Genomic DNA, 16,503 nt, shown 5'->3' with positions numbered 1-16,503 from the left:
TTCTTAACTAAACCCTCAATTTCTTTAGTCATCCAGCATTCCCTATAGTTACCAGCCTTCCCTTTCACCCTGACAGGAATATACTTTCTCTGGATTCTTGTTATCTCATTTCTGAAGGCTTCCCATTTTCCAGCCATCCCTTTACCTGTGAACATCTGCCTCCAATCAGCTTTTGAAAGTTCTTGCCTAATACCGTCAAAATTGGTCTCTCTCCAATTTAGAACTTAAACTTTTAGATCTGGTCTATCCTTTTCCATCACTATTTTAAATCTAAGAGAATTATGGTCACTGGCCCCAAAGTGCTCCCCCACTCACACCTCAGTCGCCTGCCCTGCCTTATTTCCCAAGAGTAGGTCAAGTTTTGCACTTCTCTGGTAGCTACATCCACATACTGAATCAGAAAATTGTCTTGTACACACTTAACAAATTCCTCTCCATCTAAACCATTAACACTATGGCAGTCCCAGTTGATGTTTGGAAAGTTAAAATCCCCTACCATAACCATCCTATTATTCTTACAGATAGCTGAGATCTCCTTATTAGTTTGTTTCTCAATTTCCCTCTGACTATTGGGGGGTCTATAATACAATCCCAATAAGGTGATCATCCCTTTCTTATTTCTCAGTTCCATCCAAATCACTTCCCTGGAAGTATTTCCAGGAATATCCTCCCTTAGCACAGCTGTAATGCTATCCCTTATCAAAAATGCCACTACCGCTCCTCATCTGCCTCCCTTTCTATCCTTTCTGGTAGCATTTGTATCCTGGAACATTCAGCTGCCAGTCCTGCCCATCCCTGAGCCATGTTTCCGTAATTGCTCTGATATCCCAGTTGTTGTAGCATTAATATGTGGGCAAAGGAAGGGGATCAGTCAATCCTGTTGCCTGGTTTGCAATGCTGAGCAACACCAAGAGGGTGGGTTCAATTCCCATGATGGCTGAGGTTAACAGAAAGACCTTCCTTTTCAACCTAATTCCTCAGCTGAGATGTGGTGACCCACTGGTTAAACCACTGTCAATCATCTCTCTCCAATGAGAGAACAGTGTATGGTCCACTAACATGATGGTGACTTGAACTTTTAACCTGTGGACAGCACATATATGCAATATATATCAATGTTATAATAATTGGCTTCAGGATGCAATGTTAGTGTATGTTCATGGGACAACCTGATCCAATGTTCTTTATTGAGCTTATTAGCTTAACTAATGGATTTAACAAGATGCTTTCAACAGCATCTAATTTTTGGATTTCAGTCTTCAACTGACTTAAGTTATATTTTGGTTGTCTTTGTTGTCATATTGTGTTGTTTGTAGGTTCTAATGAGACTGTAGCTGATCCCACACCTATCCCAATTGAAAGATCTTCATGTGATAACACAGAGTTCGGCTGCTGCCCTGATGGAAAAACACCGTCTGTGGATGGTGAGGGAACCAATTGCCCTCGTAAGTACCTTGAAGAATGTACATATTTGCCTGTACACATGTACACATCTACAGGTGCAGCTCATGCTTACAGCTTTCAGAGAATGCTGTTTTTTAAGTGAGCTGCATTGTTCTAGGGGGTTTGTTGAAATGTGATAGTACCTTGCCAATACCTGTGCCCATTGATCAAATGCAGACTGAGTTCATGTCTATAATGAAGTTTTAATCTTCATAGAATCATATAGTATGGAAGAGGGCCTTTGGCCCATCAAGTTTACACTGACAAAACTATTTTAAATCTACACTAGTCCTACTTTTCAACACATGGCCCTTAGCCTTGAACTTTATAACATTTCAAATGCTTATTGCCTTAAAAATGGCTCTCAGACACAAATTCCAAAAATCAAAAGTAGCTGTGGCAATATGGAAACAAAAATACCTGATGGATCCACTGGGTATAACTTGCTCTCTTTTTATTGCATTGGTTAATGAAACTGAATTTTTTTTCTGCACTATCTTAACTGTCTGTGAACCCATTTAGCATTAAAGCAGCAGAGCCAGCAATTTAATGAAAACACTTATCACAATAATGACATGAAAGCAGTAAACAAATCCACAATTTTTAATTCAGTTTGGTAAAATATTTGAAAATTTCTGATTGAGAACTGACAATTTATTTTCCTCTCCAATTATATACATGCTCTTGGCCTACCCAGGCAGGCCAAAATGCATTAAAATTCTCTGAAAATAGATTTTGTCATGAAATCAGTGAGAGCATTGTGCTGGTAAATAGATTTTGTTATTCTGAAAATTATAGATTTTGTATTCATTGCAGTAAAATGTGTTGGAAATTCTTTCTCTCCATAAAATCTCCAATCAAGGAACTTAAATAAATGCTGACATTCGTATAATAGAAGGGATTGAATCAATCAGTGATGTATTCATTCCTACATGGAAGTGCAGAATCTGAATGTCACTGATACAAAATATGTTTTAATTTCTATGGAAAAAGTGACTGCTCTAGAAATTTAATTTCTTTACTAATATCCTGCCAGTTTAAACCTGCCTCTTCTCTAACAACTCTTTCTCTTTGTCTACTTAACCTTTCGCCAACCTCAATAGTTCGGAGCTGAGGAGCAAATCTTGTGGTAACATCTGGTATTTATGGCATTGTGTTATGAACCAAATTTACATGTGCACCTATTCCAAGCTTCCTCTGAACTACTAATTCAAAGAATATAACCATCTTACTAACCCTAAGACTGGCACTACCAACCCACCATTCACTTTTCTGTCAGCCAGTAATGCAGTCTTGTTTAATGATGCTGGCTGGAGCATTGATTAATTTCAGCTTTCCCACTATGATTTTGCTTTCAATAGCTACTAAGATATTCCAAGGAGTTCTCGTTTTGGAAGAGGTCGAGGGTCAAGAACTTTTTTACACACCAGAGATGGACGATCCCAAGTCGGAACTGTTTGGTGAAACAGCTCGAAGTATTGAAAGTGCTGTGAGTGCCAGTTGGCAGCTGATGAATGATGTTCTTATCCTCTTAATTTTCACCAAATAAGTAGACCAAGGAAGTGCAAGGCTTAATAACTTTTTAAAAAACTGCCCATTCCCAGGAAAGACAAGCTTGCAGAGTTTTGAAGTGAACTAGTTTCAGAAACAAGACCAAAAACTCATAATTTATCTCAACTTCCCAGGCTGATCTGTTAGCCATGCAATGGAATATATTGGCCCACCGTCAGGTGTCTATTCTCTTATTAATTGAGAATTGATCAATGGAGTTTACGCTGCAGAATACTGAGGCTAATCTCGTCTTTCACCACAAAATGTTGGAAATGCTTCAACCTCGCTGCGTACTATTCATCCCCATTCAGTTCATTACTGCTGCTGCCATTAGTGCAGAGTAGAGTAAATTGTAAAATTGCCAATTTGTAGAGAAGAAACATGTGCAGCTTTAAAAACACAGAGTGCTGGAGAAACTCAGTAGGTCTTTCAGCAAGAGAAACAGTTACATTTCAAGTCCTATATGATGCTATTTCAAAACTCTTTCAAAGAAGAGTCAGGTCAAACTCAAAACCCTCAGTGAATCCATTAAAGGAGCAGAGGCAGCTATTTAATCAAAATACTTAGCACAATAATGATATAAATGCAGCAAAAAGCCCAACTTTTTAAATTTGGTTTATTAGAATATTTCAACATTTTTGATTGATAATTTACATTAATCCTAACAGATAACTTCATAAAATTTATGATTAGACATACTGGATTTCTCCAGCATGTTCTGTTTCTGTTTCAGATTTCCAGCATCCTCAGTGTTGAGCTTCTGTTTCACGTAACAGTATGTACTTTTCAGTTTAGAAGATAACAAACGTTGTGACAGAAATGGAGTTTCATCCATTTCTCTGTCCTCATTCCCATATGGCATCCTCTACTGAGGGTAATTGCAAATATTTTTCTTTATTTTACCTTTGAGAACAGTCTGAGATATTTGCAAGTTAATTAGTTGTCTGATTTTCCCTTTCATCCCATATTGATTGCACTCTTCAGTGAGTTGATGTGAGGGTCACTGTTTTACTGAGTACTGGTCATTGACTTCACAGAGCACTCGTTGAGAATTGAGTAATTGCATTCTTTTCAGCCAAATTTGGATTGTTTCTAACATCCGATTATTTATCCATGTGTCCCACAACTCAACTTCATCCAGCTGGAAGAACTTTTGCGGAACTCAAATGTCAAGAAAGATTATAAGAGTGTCCGAGTCCGTGGTCTGGGAGCAAGCAAATCCGTGCGCGCCATTGTTGATGTCCATTTTGATCCACGTAAGCATTTGATGGAACAACTCATAGGCTCAATCACATGAAAACAGCAAAACAAAACATTTGTGCTCACTCCGTTTTTTATTTAGTTGCATTATGCCTACTTATGGATTTTTATTTTCCGTATTCTTCACAGGAACAGCTTACACTTCCCGTGATGTACAAAGGGCTTTGCTTCAGCAAGTAAGGCTTTCTAAGAAGAAATCTATCATTGTGAAGAAACCAGAACAGGAGAACATCAAAATCGTGGAATTTGGTAAAGCGACTTTTCCTGTCTTTTCCTTTTTTGCTTGCTTCAGTTTCTTCACTCACCTCTTCCCTGCTAAAGATGAGGATTCGATCTCTGAGCTAGGGTTCCACAGGTGGTAGTGGTGTCTCAGGCCTGGCATCATACAGTGAGCATCAATGGTCTGTTTAGCTTGGGGAATCAATCTGAACTTACCTCACAACCCCCACACCAGGGCAAAGTAGCCTTGGCCAATCATTCCAAGAATACCATTACAGTGAAGCCTATTGGGAACACAAGTGAAACTGTGAAACACAGTGAAAGTGAAACATACAACTTTAGCTCATATGTTCTGTTGCCACACTACAAACTCTGTTGTTGCTTTTGTAGACTGTAAAATTCAAGGTAATGATTAATAGCTTTTTTGTATTGAATCTAGTAATATCATTTGAGTTTTATTCATGTCCTTCTGCATTAGCCTACCATATAAAAGAAATTATTATCTATTTTTCAATGTTAGTGTCTGCTAATGAACAACTTCCGCCAAGTGTGTAGTACTGTGGATAGCTGGAATATTAATACCTGTAACCATTGGGGAAGAATAGCAGATCTCACAACATGTTCTGGGGAACATGACCTCATCATAATCAAACTGTGCTCTGCAGATGTTATTTCCTTTTTTTTTCTGAAAGAGGAAAGGAACACCTCCGCAGAGCTTTGGCCAAAACTAGAACAGCTGTTTTCTCGTTTTATTTGGTGCAATTCTCTAGAAGGTTCCACGCAGCAGATCATATACTGTCATGATGCTGCCCAAGCCAGACTGAATAAGAAGACAGAGTATACTGCTACCCTCTGGTGGTGGCAAAGTTCTGGACCCACGTTCTCGGTTTGTACTGCTTGTCGGACAGTCCCCTTGACTGACCTTTGGACTCTTTGACCTTTGGTTTGGCTTTAAGATTTCAGAGATCCACTTCGAAGGAAAAGATATTAATGATTTTGTGCCAGGCTTGTTGTTACTGTCCTAATTCATGTACTAAGCCCAGTTGTGAACATAAACAACCCCATTTTCCTGATGGTGATCATTTCAGCGAGAAATGGATAGAATGATCTCACTTTCTCCAAATGGAGTGTTTTTTAAAAATACTTTCCTCTGAATTTGTGTATTTAAATTTATTCAGATTGGAATTGCAATTGTATCCATTGAGTATAATTGCTCAGTTGGGAAGTTGATGATCTAGAGACCCAGGTAATAATTTAGGGACCCGGGTTTGAATCCTGCCACAGCAGATGCTGGAATTTGAATTCAATAAAAATCAGTTAAGAGTCTCGTGATGACCATGAAACCATTGCCGATTGTCAGAAAAACCCATCTGGGTTTAGGAAACCCTTTAGGAAAGGAAACTGCCATCCTTACCCGGTCTGACCTACATGTGACTCCAGACCCACAGCAATGTGGTTGACTTAATTGCCCTCTGGACAATTAGGGGTGGGCAGTAAATGTTGGCCGAGCCAGTGATGCCCTCATTCTGTGAACTAATGAATTAAAAAAGATACACTTTGGGTCAACTCATAATTAGCACATGTACCCTGACAACAATAATGTAAATAGTATAATCTAAACAATGTACAAACCCTAGAAACTTGGTAGTTCAGGGAACAAATGTGGAGCTCTTTTCATCTGTTAGGGAATCAAGAACAGGGAATATTGCATTCTAGTTAATGACTAGCATTTTAAAAGCAATGTTTTCCCAAATTAAATGTGTCCAAACACTTTGTCTGGGTTTGTGTTCTACATCTTAGGAACGATGGAAAAATCGCTCATCCCAAAGTTAAATGTGTTTCTGAGGGGTGGTTTTCAGATGTCACCATTTTGCTGGTGGGACTATCCCATTAGGAAAACACAGGCTTAGAGTTTTACTCATGAGGTGGGAATTGTGGTTGGGGTTTTCCAACACAATCCTGCCCCCTATTCCTGCATGTGCCCCCAAACTAATTTAGAGTCATAGAGATGTACAGCATGGAAACAGACCTGTCCATGCTGACCAGATATCCCAGCCCAAGCTAGTCCCGCCTGCCAGAAACCGGCCCATATCCCTCCAAACCCTTCCTATTCATATACCCATCCAAATGCCTGTTAAATGTTGCAATTGTACCAGCCTCCACCTCTTCCTCTGGCAGCTCATTCCATACATGTACCACCCTCTGCATGTAAAAGTTGCCCCTTAGGTCCCTTTTATATCTTTCCCCTCTCACCCTAAACCTATGCCCTCTAGTTCTGGACTCCCCCACCCCAGGGAAAAGACTTTGTCTATTTATCCTATCCATGCCCCTCATGATTTTGTAAACCTCCATGAGGTCACCCCTCAGCCTCCAACGCTGCAGGTAAAACAGCCCTAGCTTATTCAACCTCTCCCTATAGTTCAAATCCTTCAACCCTGGCAACATTCTTGTAAATCTTTTCTGAACCCTTTCAAGTGTCACAACATCCTTCCGATGGGAAGGAGACCAGAATTACGCACAATATTCCAACAGTGGCCTAACCGATGTCCTGTAGAGCCACAACATGACCTCCCAACTCCTGTACTCAATACTCTGACCAATAAAAGAAAGCATACCAAACGCCTTCTTCACCATCCTATCTACCTGCGACTCCACTTTCAAGGAGCTATGAACCTGCACTCCAAGGTCTCTTTGTTCAGCAACACTCCCTAGGACTTTACCATTAAGTGTATAAGTCCTGCTAAGATTTGCTTTCCCAAAATGCAGCACCTCGCATTTATCTGAATTAAACTCCATCTGCCACTTCTCGGACCATTGGCCCATCTGATCAAGGTCCTGTTGTAATCTGAGGTAACCTTCTTTGCGGTCCACTACACCTCCAATTTTGGTGTCATCTGCAAACTTAAAAACTGTACCTCTTATGCTCGCATCCAAATCATTTATGTAAATGACAAAAAGTAGAGGGCCCAGCACCAATCCTTGTGGCACTCCACTGGTCACAGGCCTCCAGTCTGAAAGGCAACCCATCACGACCACCCTCTGTCTTCTACCTTTGAGCCAGTTCTGTATCCAAATGGCTGGTTCTCCCTGCATTCTGTGAGATCTAACCTTGCTAATCAGTCTCCCAGGGGGAACCTTGTCGAACACCTTACTGAAGTCCATATAGATCACATCTCCCACACACAAAGCCATGTTGACTATTCCGAATCAGTCCTTGCCTTTCCAAATGCATGTACATCCTGTCCCTCGGATATCCCTCCAAAAACTTGCCCACCACCGATGTCAGGCTCACTGGTCTATAGTTCCCTGGCTTGTCCTTACACCTTCTTAAACAGTGGCACCACGTTAGCCAACCGCCAGTCTTCCGGCACCTCACCTGTGACTATCGACGATACAAATGCCTCAGCAAGAGGCCCAGCAATCACTTCTCTAGCTTCCCACAGAGGTCTGGGGTACACCTGATTAGGTCCTGGGGAATTATCCACCTTTATGCGTTTCAAGACATCCAGCACTTCCTCTTCTGTAATATGGACATTTTGCAAGGTTTATGCGTTTCAAGACATTCAGCACTTCCTCCTCTGAAATATGGACATTTTGCAAGGTATCACCATCTATTTCCCTGCATTCTGTATGTTCCACATCCTTTTCTACAGTAAATACTGATGCAAAATACTCATTTAGTATCTCCCCCATTTTCTGCGGCTCGACACAAAAGCCACTTTGCTGATCTTTGAGGGGCCCTGTTCTCTCCCTAGTTATCCTTTTGTCCTTAATGTATTTGTAAAAACCCTTTGGATTCACCTTAACTCTATTTGCCAAAGCTATCTTATGTTCCTTTTTCCCCTCCTGATTTCCCTCTTAAATATACTCCTACTGCCTTTATACTCTTCTAAGGATAAATATACTCCTACTGCCTTTATACTCTTCTAAGGATTCATTCGATCTATCCTGTCTATACCTTACTTATGCTTCCTTTTTTTCTTAAGCAAACCCTCAATTTCTTTAGTCATCCAGCATTCCCTATACTACCAGCCTTTCCTTTCACCCTGACAGGAATATACTTTCTCTGGATTCTCGTTATCTCATTTCTGAAGGCTTAGATCTGGTCTATCCTTTTCCATCACTATTTTAAATCTAAGAGAATTATGGTCACTGGCCCCAAAGTGCTCCCTCACTGATACCTCAGTCACCTGCCCTGCCTTATTTCCCAAGAGTAGGTCAAGTTTTGCACTTCTCTGGTAGGTACATCCACAAACTGAATCAGAAAATTTTCTTGTATGCACTTAATAAATTCCTCTCCATCTAAATCCTTAACACGACGGCAGTCCCAGTCTATATTTGGAAAGTTAAAATCCCCTACCATAACCACCCTGTTATTCTTACAGATTGCTGAGATCTCCTTACAAGTTTGTTTCTCAATTTCCCTCTGACTATTAGGGGGTCTATAATACAATCCCAAAAAGGTGATCATCCCTTTCTTATCTCTCAGTTCCACCCAAATAACTTCCTTGGATGTATTTCCGGGAATATCCTCCCTTAGCACAGCTGTAATGCTATACCTTATCAAAAATGCCACTCCCCCTCCTCTCCTCCTTTTCTATCCTTCCGGTAGCATTTGTATCCTGGAACATTAAGCTGCCAGTCCTGCTCATCCCTGAGCCATGTTTCTGTAACTGCTATGATACCCAGTTTCATGTTCCTAACTGTGCCCTGAATTCATCTGCCTTCCCTGTTAGACCCCTTGTATTGAAATAGATGCAGTTTAATTTATTAGTCCTCCCTTGTCCCTGCCTGCCCTGACTGTTTCTGTTCTCAACTATACCAGTCTCAGATTGATCTCCTTCCTCACTATCTCCCTGAGTCCCACCTCCCCCCCCACTCTTACTTTTTAAAATCCTCCCAAGCAGCTCTAGCCAATCTCCCTGCCGGTATATTAGTCCCCTTCCAATTTAGGTGCAAACCATCCTCCCTGTGCAGGTCACTTCTACACCAAAAGAGAGTTCAATGATCCAAAATGTGTATCCTTCTCCCATTCACCAGCTCCTCAGACATGAATTCATCTGCTCTATCCTCCTGTTCCTTCCCTCGCTAGATCGCAGCACCGGGAGTAATCTAGATATTACTACTCTCAAGGACCTCCTTTCTAAATATCTGCCTAACTCTCTGTAATCTCCCTTCATATTCTCAACCTTTTTCCTTCATTTGTCATTGGTTCCAATGTGGACAATGACATCTTGCTGGCCCCTCTCCCCCGTGAGAACATTCTGCATTCTCTCTGAGACATCCTTGATCCTGACACCAGGGAAGCAACACACCATTCTGATTTTCCACTGCTGGCCACAGAAACGTCTGTCTGTACCTCGGACTAGAGAGTCTCCTAACACAATTTATCTCTTGGAACCCGACGTATCCCTCATTGCATTAGAGCCAGTCTCAATATCAGAAACTTGGCTGTTGGTGCAAAGTTCCCATAAGAATCCACCACCTCCTACATTTTCCAAAACAGCATACTTGTTTGAAATGGGTATAGCCACAGAAGACTCCTGCACTAGCTGCCTATCTCTCTTACCTTTCCTGGAGTTAACCCATCTATGTGACTGTATCTGAGACTTTCTGCCATCCATCACATACTGTTGCAGTTGCAAATTCCTCATCGCTTCAAACTGTCTCTCCAACCGATCCATTCGATCTACTAAGATTTGCAACCAACAGCATTTATTGCAGATATAATCCATAGTAACCCTTAAATTCTCTTTAAACTCCCACATCTGACAAGAAGCGCATATCACTCCACTAAAGGCCATTTTTGCTCCTTCACAATCTACAGACCCAGAAAATAACACCGTCTTGTTCCTCTACAAAACACTGCCCCAGGTTGAATTAATAGTTATGGCTTAAATTTTAAGTTTAATCAAGAGACATACATGAAAAAACATATAATCAAGAAAGAACCCACTCTACTCACTACTGCAGACTTTCTGTAGGTCACACTTAAAACACTTATCTGCTTCTGTGCTGTGAACTTCGCCCAAACAGTTCCTCCAAGATCAGTTGTGAATTTCACTGTTTGTTAATTTTCCCAGACGCACTCAGATGTCCAGCGATACATGAATTCAAAAGAGCAAAGGCAGTAACTGTGTAGGTTCACTGCTGTGTCAGTTTCTTTCTCTCTCTCCTGCACTGACCTCGCCATGTGCTTCCTTTGTCTGTTCTTCTTCCTTTTAAAATCCTGTTGTTTTGACTTTTTTTTCCCAAAGTTCCAAAGCAATGCAATAGCATAAATAACAGTAATTGCAGCTCCTGGGATTCAAGGAAATCACTTCCAGCACCTAAAATGCCTTAATAAAGGAGCAACTGTTCCAGCCAGAAATTTTTCCAGTCCTCCATCTTGGATTACCCAGAATCCTCATCGAGGTTTACAGCACATTGTGCCCGTACCAGTCAAAAACAACCATAAAGCTATTCTCATCCCATATTCCACCACTTGGCCCATAGTGTTGTCTGCCTCACCATCACAAGTGCATTTGTAAATACTTCTTAACTGTTCTGATGGTTTCTGTCTCTATCTCCCTTACAATAAGATTCCTCCCACCTTCTGGGTATAGTTAAAGGTTAGAGACAGGTGAGAAGGAGGCAGGTTGTTTCCCTTGTTTGGGGAGTCTAAAACAAGGGTCACAGTCTCAGGATATGGGATCGGCCATTTTGGGCTATGGTGTGGAAACACTTCACCACTCATAGGGTAGTGAGCCTGTGGAATCTGCTACCTCAGAAGACTGTGGAGACCAGGTCACTGAGTATGCTCTAGAAAGAGATTGATACATTTTTTATTTTAATGTATCAAGGAGTATGCAGCAAAAGCAGGAATCAGCCATGATCATATTGAATGGGGACAGCAGGTCCAAAGGACTGAATGGCCAATTCCTGCTCTGAGTTTCTATGTTACTAATTACAGAGACTATCAGGAGTCAGAGATGGCACATCTGTCTTCATCTTAGCTTCATTTAGGGTCCCTTTCTCCACTGAGTAGTGCTCAATGCAACTCTAATATTAAGACTCCCAACACCATTACCTTTAATGCCATTTATGTTCCACACAAGCCTATGCTGAATCTAATCTACTTATTTCATCTACTTTGTTCCTTATAAACCATTGTCGAGTATTTGTTTGTAGATTGTATGTGAACATTTATTGCCCATTCCTAATTGTACTTGAGGAGGGGATGCCAAAGCACACTGTAGACCGCAGCAGTCTGCATGATGTCAGGTGCACCCATACTTCAGTTGAGGAATGGGTTCCAGGAATTTGACACAGTGACAGTGAAAAAACAGCGATATAGCTCAAAACCAAAATTCTATCACTTAACTGCTTTCAACCTAAATTTCCTTACATGCATCTATGCTATTCACCCCAACCACACAGTGGAGTAGCAAATCCAACATCCTCACCATTCTCTGAGGAGAAGCATTAAACCTGAATTGTCTACTGGAGTTATTTGTTAACTTATATTTATACTCATGGATTTTGAACTCTTCCACTCTCTGTGTCCATCGTATAGAACCCTTTATAAATTTAAAACTACCTGTTGGGGCATCTGTCAGTGTGTCTGTTAGAAAATGATCTTCAGACTGGTCAATCTTTTCAGATAGTTATCGCATTTCACTTCTGTGATTGTTCTTGTGAATCTTTTCAGTTCTTTCACCATTGCTTTACATTTGATGTATGATACGGAGAGCAGAATTGATTGCGGTGCTGTACATCTGGTCTGACCAATGTAGTCCCTAGTACTGAATATCGGGCGCTGTGTGAGGAAGTCAGCCAATCCAATACCATTCGTTTTGAGATGAATTTTGGCCCCTACATATATTTCATGCAGCTTCTCTGCTTTTGAATTGAGTTCCTCTGGCAATGTGCCCCAGTGTTTTGTTTCGTCTTGGGTATCTTCGTCCCTCAGTCTTTCAGATGAATGATGCATTGCAGCCTTAATGTGGGTAGGACTCTCAACTTCATGTCAGTTTGGATATTGTGCTGTATTTCACAATAGTGTGTTGCAGAGATCACAGGCTCTAAATTATTTACCGAGGTAGTCATCTAGAGGAAAGGTGCATCCTCGGCCTGTGCAGCTATTTGAAGTTTTAGTAACCTGTGAGATAGAGAAAATCAGGCTCTACATGATAAATTGGACAGTGTTCCTTGTTGTATTAGGCGTATGTTTTGTTCCTCAGTCTTTGTTCATTGCTGAAGGCAACAGCCTAATGGTAATAGCATTATACTATTAATCCAGAGACCCAGGTAATGCAACAAAAATAGAAATTGCTGGAGAAACTCAGCAGGTCTGGCAGCATCTATGGAGAGAAAGCAGGATTGAGACTTTGGGTCCAGTGACAGAAGCTCAGTTCTGATTTAATTATTCTGCAAAAATATCTGGCGAGGGAGGTACATTTATCCAGTCAGTTTTTTTCCCCTTAAAAACTGAGGAACTATTAATCTTCAAGCTGATAGTATTACACCAGCTGTCTGTTTCCTTTCTGTATCAAATCATGTGGGTAATAAAGAGGCTTACTTCTTGTAGAGCATCTCTATCCTACCCAAAGGATCTACAGCTCAGACAATAAATGAATGTAGCGTGAGTTGTGAAATGGAAACTGCAGAAGTTCCCCTAAATTATTATAATAGATGGCTCTAAATTAAATGTGAAAAGCATGTTCTTAATTTTAAAATGTACAATATTGTGTTATAATTTTTGTCTGCTAGCACTCCAGAGAACCACATGGAATACTTCACACATTAAAGGTGATATATAAATGGAGGTGGTTGTTATAATTAACATCTGACAGGTTTATGTAAATGCAATGTACCATGGTGTTTTTAATTCTGCTGCCAAACATTACGGGGCCAGGTGGTTTAATTCAGTTTGTATGTAGGTTTTCCTCTTTGTTTTTTTTTTAACTGTAGATTTGGCACCAGTGCTGTTCACAACCACCAGCACAACCACAGCAGCCACAACAGTGCCGGTAACCACAGCGTCCACACTGGTCACCCTCCCACTGGCAATCACCAGGAGGCCCCACTCTCCCACCAGGCGGCCCGAAGGGACTTCCACGACTCTGACAACCACGACAAAGGCAGCAACCCCAAGGCGACCCCTTCACTCCAAGGACACTCCTGCCAAGCTGCCAGATGTCTACATTTCCAAACCTTGTGATTTGCACCCTTGTCTCCACGGAGGCACTTGTGAAGATGATGGGAAGGATTACACTTGCAGCTGCCCAGCTGGAAGGGGAGGAGCTGTTTGTGAGCAAAGTAAGAACTGTAAAACTCCATAATGGGGTCTAAATTTCTCTCAACAATGTGTTTAAGGATAAGATATTTTCTTTACCAGAGGTGGATTCTCCCCAGTTTTTCGTCTCTTCTGCTGACGATGGTGACTCTCAAGTTCTGAAGGTCCTTGAGGATTTTGTAAATGTGACTATTAACCATCGATGAGCTTTGTTCATGCATCGGAAGCAAAAGCAAGGAATCCTTGGACAAGCTCAGCAGGTCTGGCAGCACCTGTGAACAGGAAGCAGAGCTAATGTTTTGAGTGCAGTGACCCTTCTTAGAACTCCAGTTAATGTTAACTCTATTTCTCTCTCCATAAGTGCTACCAGACTGCTGGGTTTCTCCAGCAATCCCATGTTTCAGATCTCCAGCATCTGTAGTTCCTTGTTTTATTTTAATGACGGGAGGCAGCTTGGGTGGAACAATATTGAATTATCTCCTGAAAAGACGTTCAATCTTGTCCGTTTTCATTGTTGTGGAAGCAAGAATGCTCATTCTCACTCTGCATACCTCTGCCTCAACATTCCTCAGCTTTGATGAGTTCTGAGTATAACTGTCTTGGCTGTAATCAGCTTCTTTAGCATAGAGCAATGTTTGAACTCGAGACTTTGCCAACATGCAAATGTTTATTTTATCAGGCAGCCCTTTTCATTTTCTTGGTTTCTCTAAATATCATGTCTGGGCCCAAAGATTAGGGAAGTTGCTAATTTCTAGACTTCAGACAGCGTGACAGCCTGAGGAGCTGAACCTTCCTGTATTCCTCACTTCTTGTGGGAACGTGATGAACCTTTGGGAACTACCTCCAAATGGCAGTATAATTGAAATCAGGAATTCGAACCTGTGGGACCTCTGCAACAAACCTGTGTCCCCTTTCCACTCTCCAGTGTCCCTAGTCCCTAATGTGTTAGTGTGGTGCATCTTAGTTCAGTGTGCAAAAGGTGTAGCCCTTTTGTTTTCTTGTCAATGTTGTTACTCTTTTGAAAGAAGCGAGAAGCCATAGAAATACAGAGACTAACCAGAACCTTTGATTGAGTTAATTTTATTTTACGAAGTGAACCAAATGTTAGCATTTTGTTTATCTTGTAAGTTAAAAAAAAGCATTAATCTAATTGAGTGACATCTGTGCCACTGTTTCAAAGAGCAATTCAATTAGTCCAACTCTTATACTCCCCCCACAGACCTGCACATTTTTCAATTCCATTTAATGGCACCCTTTACCTTTGTGTTTTCTTCTGTGGTTAGTAGGTAAATAAATTTATACATTTTGAATATGCTGCAATTGAACTATATCTTATTGTCATTTTCCATACATTTTGATCTCATCAGGTACTTGCCCTCGACAAACTCAATGCTAGCTAATCTACTAATTTTTTTTTGTTTTGCTGAAATGGTATCCATACTGATTCATCTCATTATCATCAACTGTATTTTTGGACTGAAATTCACGTTGAGCTGCGATGCTACTTCAGAGGTTGCCTATTTAATGTTGTCACATACAATTCGCTACTATTACAGTAAATGCCTTTTCATTTGAGCACACGATAATCTTTTTTGTGAGCTGTAAATAAATTGGAGCAATGTTTTTCTGTATCAGAATTCTAAATCTCCCAGAGTGTGTAATTTAGTCTGTGTTCACTATATCACCACTGTTCCTGGTTTGAGAGAAGTCAAGGAGATAAGGAATAAACGAGCTTATCAAATTGTAAGGTATGCTTTAGATATTGGACAGCTGGAGTTATGGAACAAGTCATTAATGCAATGTTCGCAATACACACATTTGGCAGCCAACTGGCATGTGTAATTCTTATAGGTCTTGCATTGAGGATTATTGCAAAAAAGAGTAACCTCAAAAACAGATTCTAGATTTTAGAATGAAAGCAAAAAATTAAAAACAAAACAAAAATGTATCTCCATTTCTTTTAGTAGTTACTGGTATGTAAAATCTTTTAAAGTCTCTTTTTAAAATGTTAACTATTTGGTTCATCAAGTTATTGTAAGTAATTTTCAGAAATCACAGTCATTGCTGAGACTTGAACACTGTTAAGATCTGCTTTGTTTTATACAGCAATCGTATACCATTTACCTGAGTTTGGAGGCAAGTCGTACCTGGCATTTAAGACAATGAAGGCTTACTACACAGTACGTATTAATCTAGAATTCCGTGCGTCTGACCTGGATGGTTTACTGCTGTACAACGGACAGAAGAAAGGCAAAGACTTCATCTCTCTTGCCCTTGTGAGGGGCCATGTGGAGCTCAGGTAAGACTACATTCCTGTTAAAAGAAGCAAATTGCTTAAATAAATTGGTTCAGTTTCTAGTTATTGATTTTTATCATTTTAAAATAATGTAAAGCATGATTTAAGCAGACCACTCCCTTTGCATTGTAAAGATGCAAATTCCATTGTAACCATATATATTACGCACATATTCCACTGGACCCCCATATGTTGGGTGGCCCTATTAGGTTTTCAAATAGGAATATAAAGAAATTTATCTTGGCCCTTGAAATGTCGACGCTTTATTCTCAAGGCTTTGTTGTAAAAATTACACTGTATATATTATAGAACATAGAACATAGAACAATACAGCACAGAACAGGCCCTTCGGCCCACGATGTTGTGCCGAACATTTGTCCTAGCTTAAGCACCCATCCATGTACCTATCCAATTGCCGCTTAAAGGTCGCCAATGATTCTGACTCTGCCACTCCCAC

General features: G+C 40.6%; 1 protein-coding gene across 3 annotated transcripts in view; it reads left to right on the top strand.

The window, feature by feature from the left end:
• Positions 1-16,503, top strand: part of agrn (agrin) — a 228,782-nt gene that overhangs the window by 147,415 nt on the left and 64,864 nt on the right. For all 3 annotated transcript variants that reach the window (XM_043676122.1, XM_043676123.1, XM_043676121.1), the window contains exons 18-23: positions 1,317-1,445; positions 2,805-2,932; positions 4,136-4,250; positions 4,384-4,503; positions 13,426-13,773; positions 15,857-16,049. In XM_043676122.1, the coding sequence (XP_043532057.1) occupies positions 1,317-1,445; positions 2,805-2,932; positions 4,136-4,250; positions 4,384-4,503; positions 13,426-13,773; positions 15,857-16,049 (1,033 nt within the window). The remainder of the gene's footprint in view (positions 1-1,316; positions 1,446-2,804; positions 2,933-4,135; positions 4,251-4,383; positions 4,504-13,425; positions 13,774-15,856; positions 16,050-16,503) is intronic.

This window comes from Chiloscyllium plagiosum, chromosome 34 (assembly GCF_004010195.1).
Source record: "Chiloscyllium plagiosum isolate BGI_BamShark_2017 chromosome 34, ASM401019v2, whole genome shotgun sequence".
Lineage (NCBI taxonomy): Eukaryota > Metazoa > Chordata > Chondrichthyes > Orectolobiformes > Hemiscylliidae > Chiloscyllium > Chiloscyllium plagiosum.
Note: the sequence above shows the minus strand (reverse complement) of the source record. Positions and strands in the feature narration are given on the sequence as shown.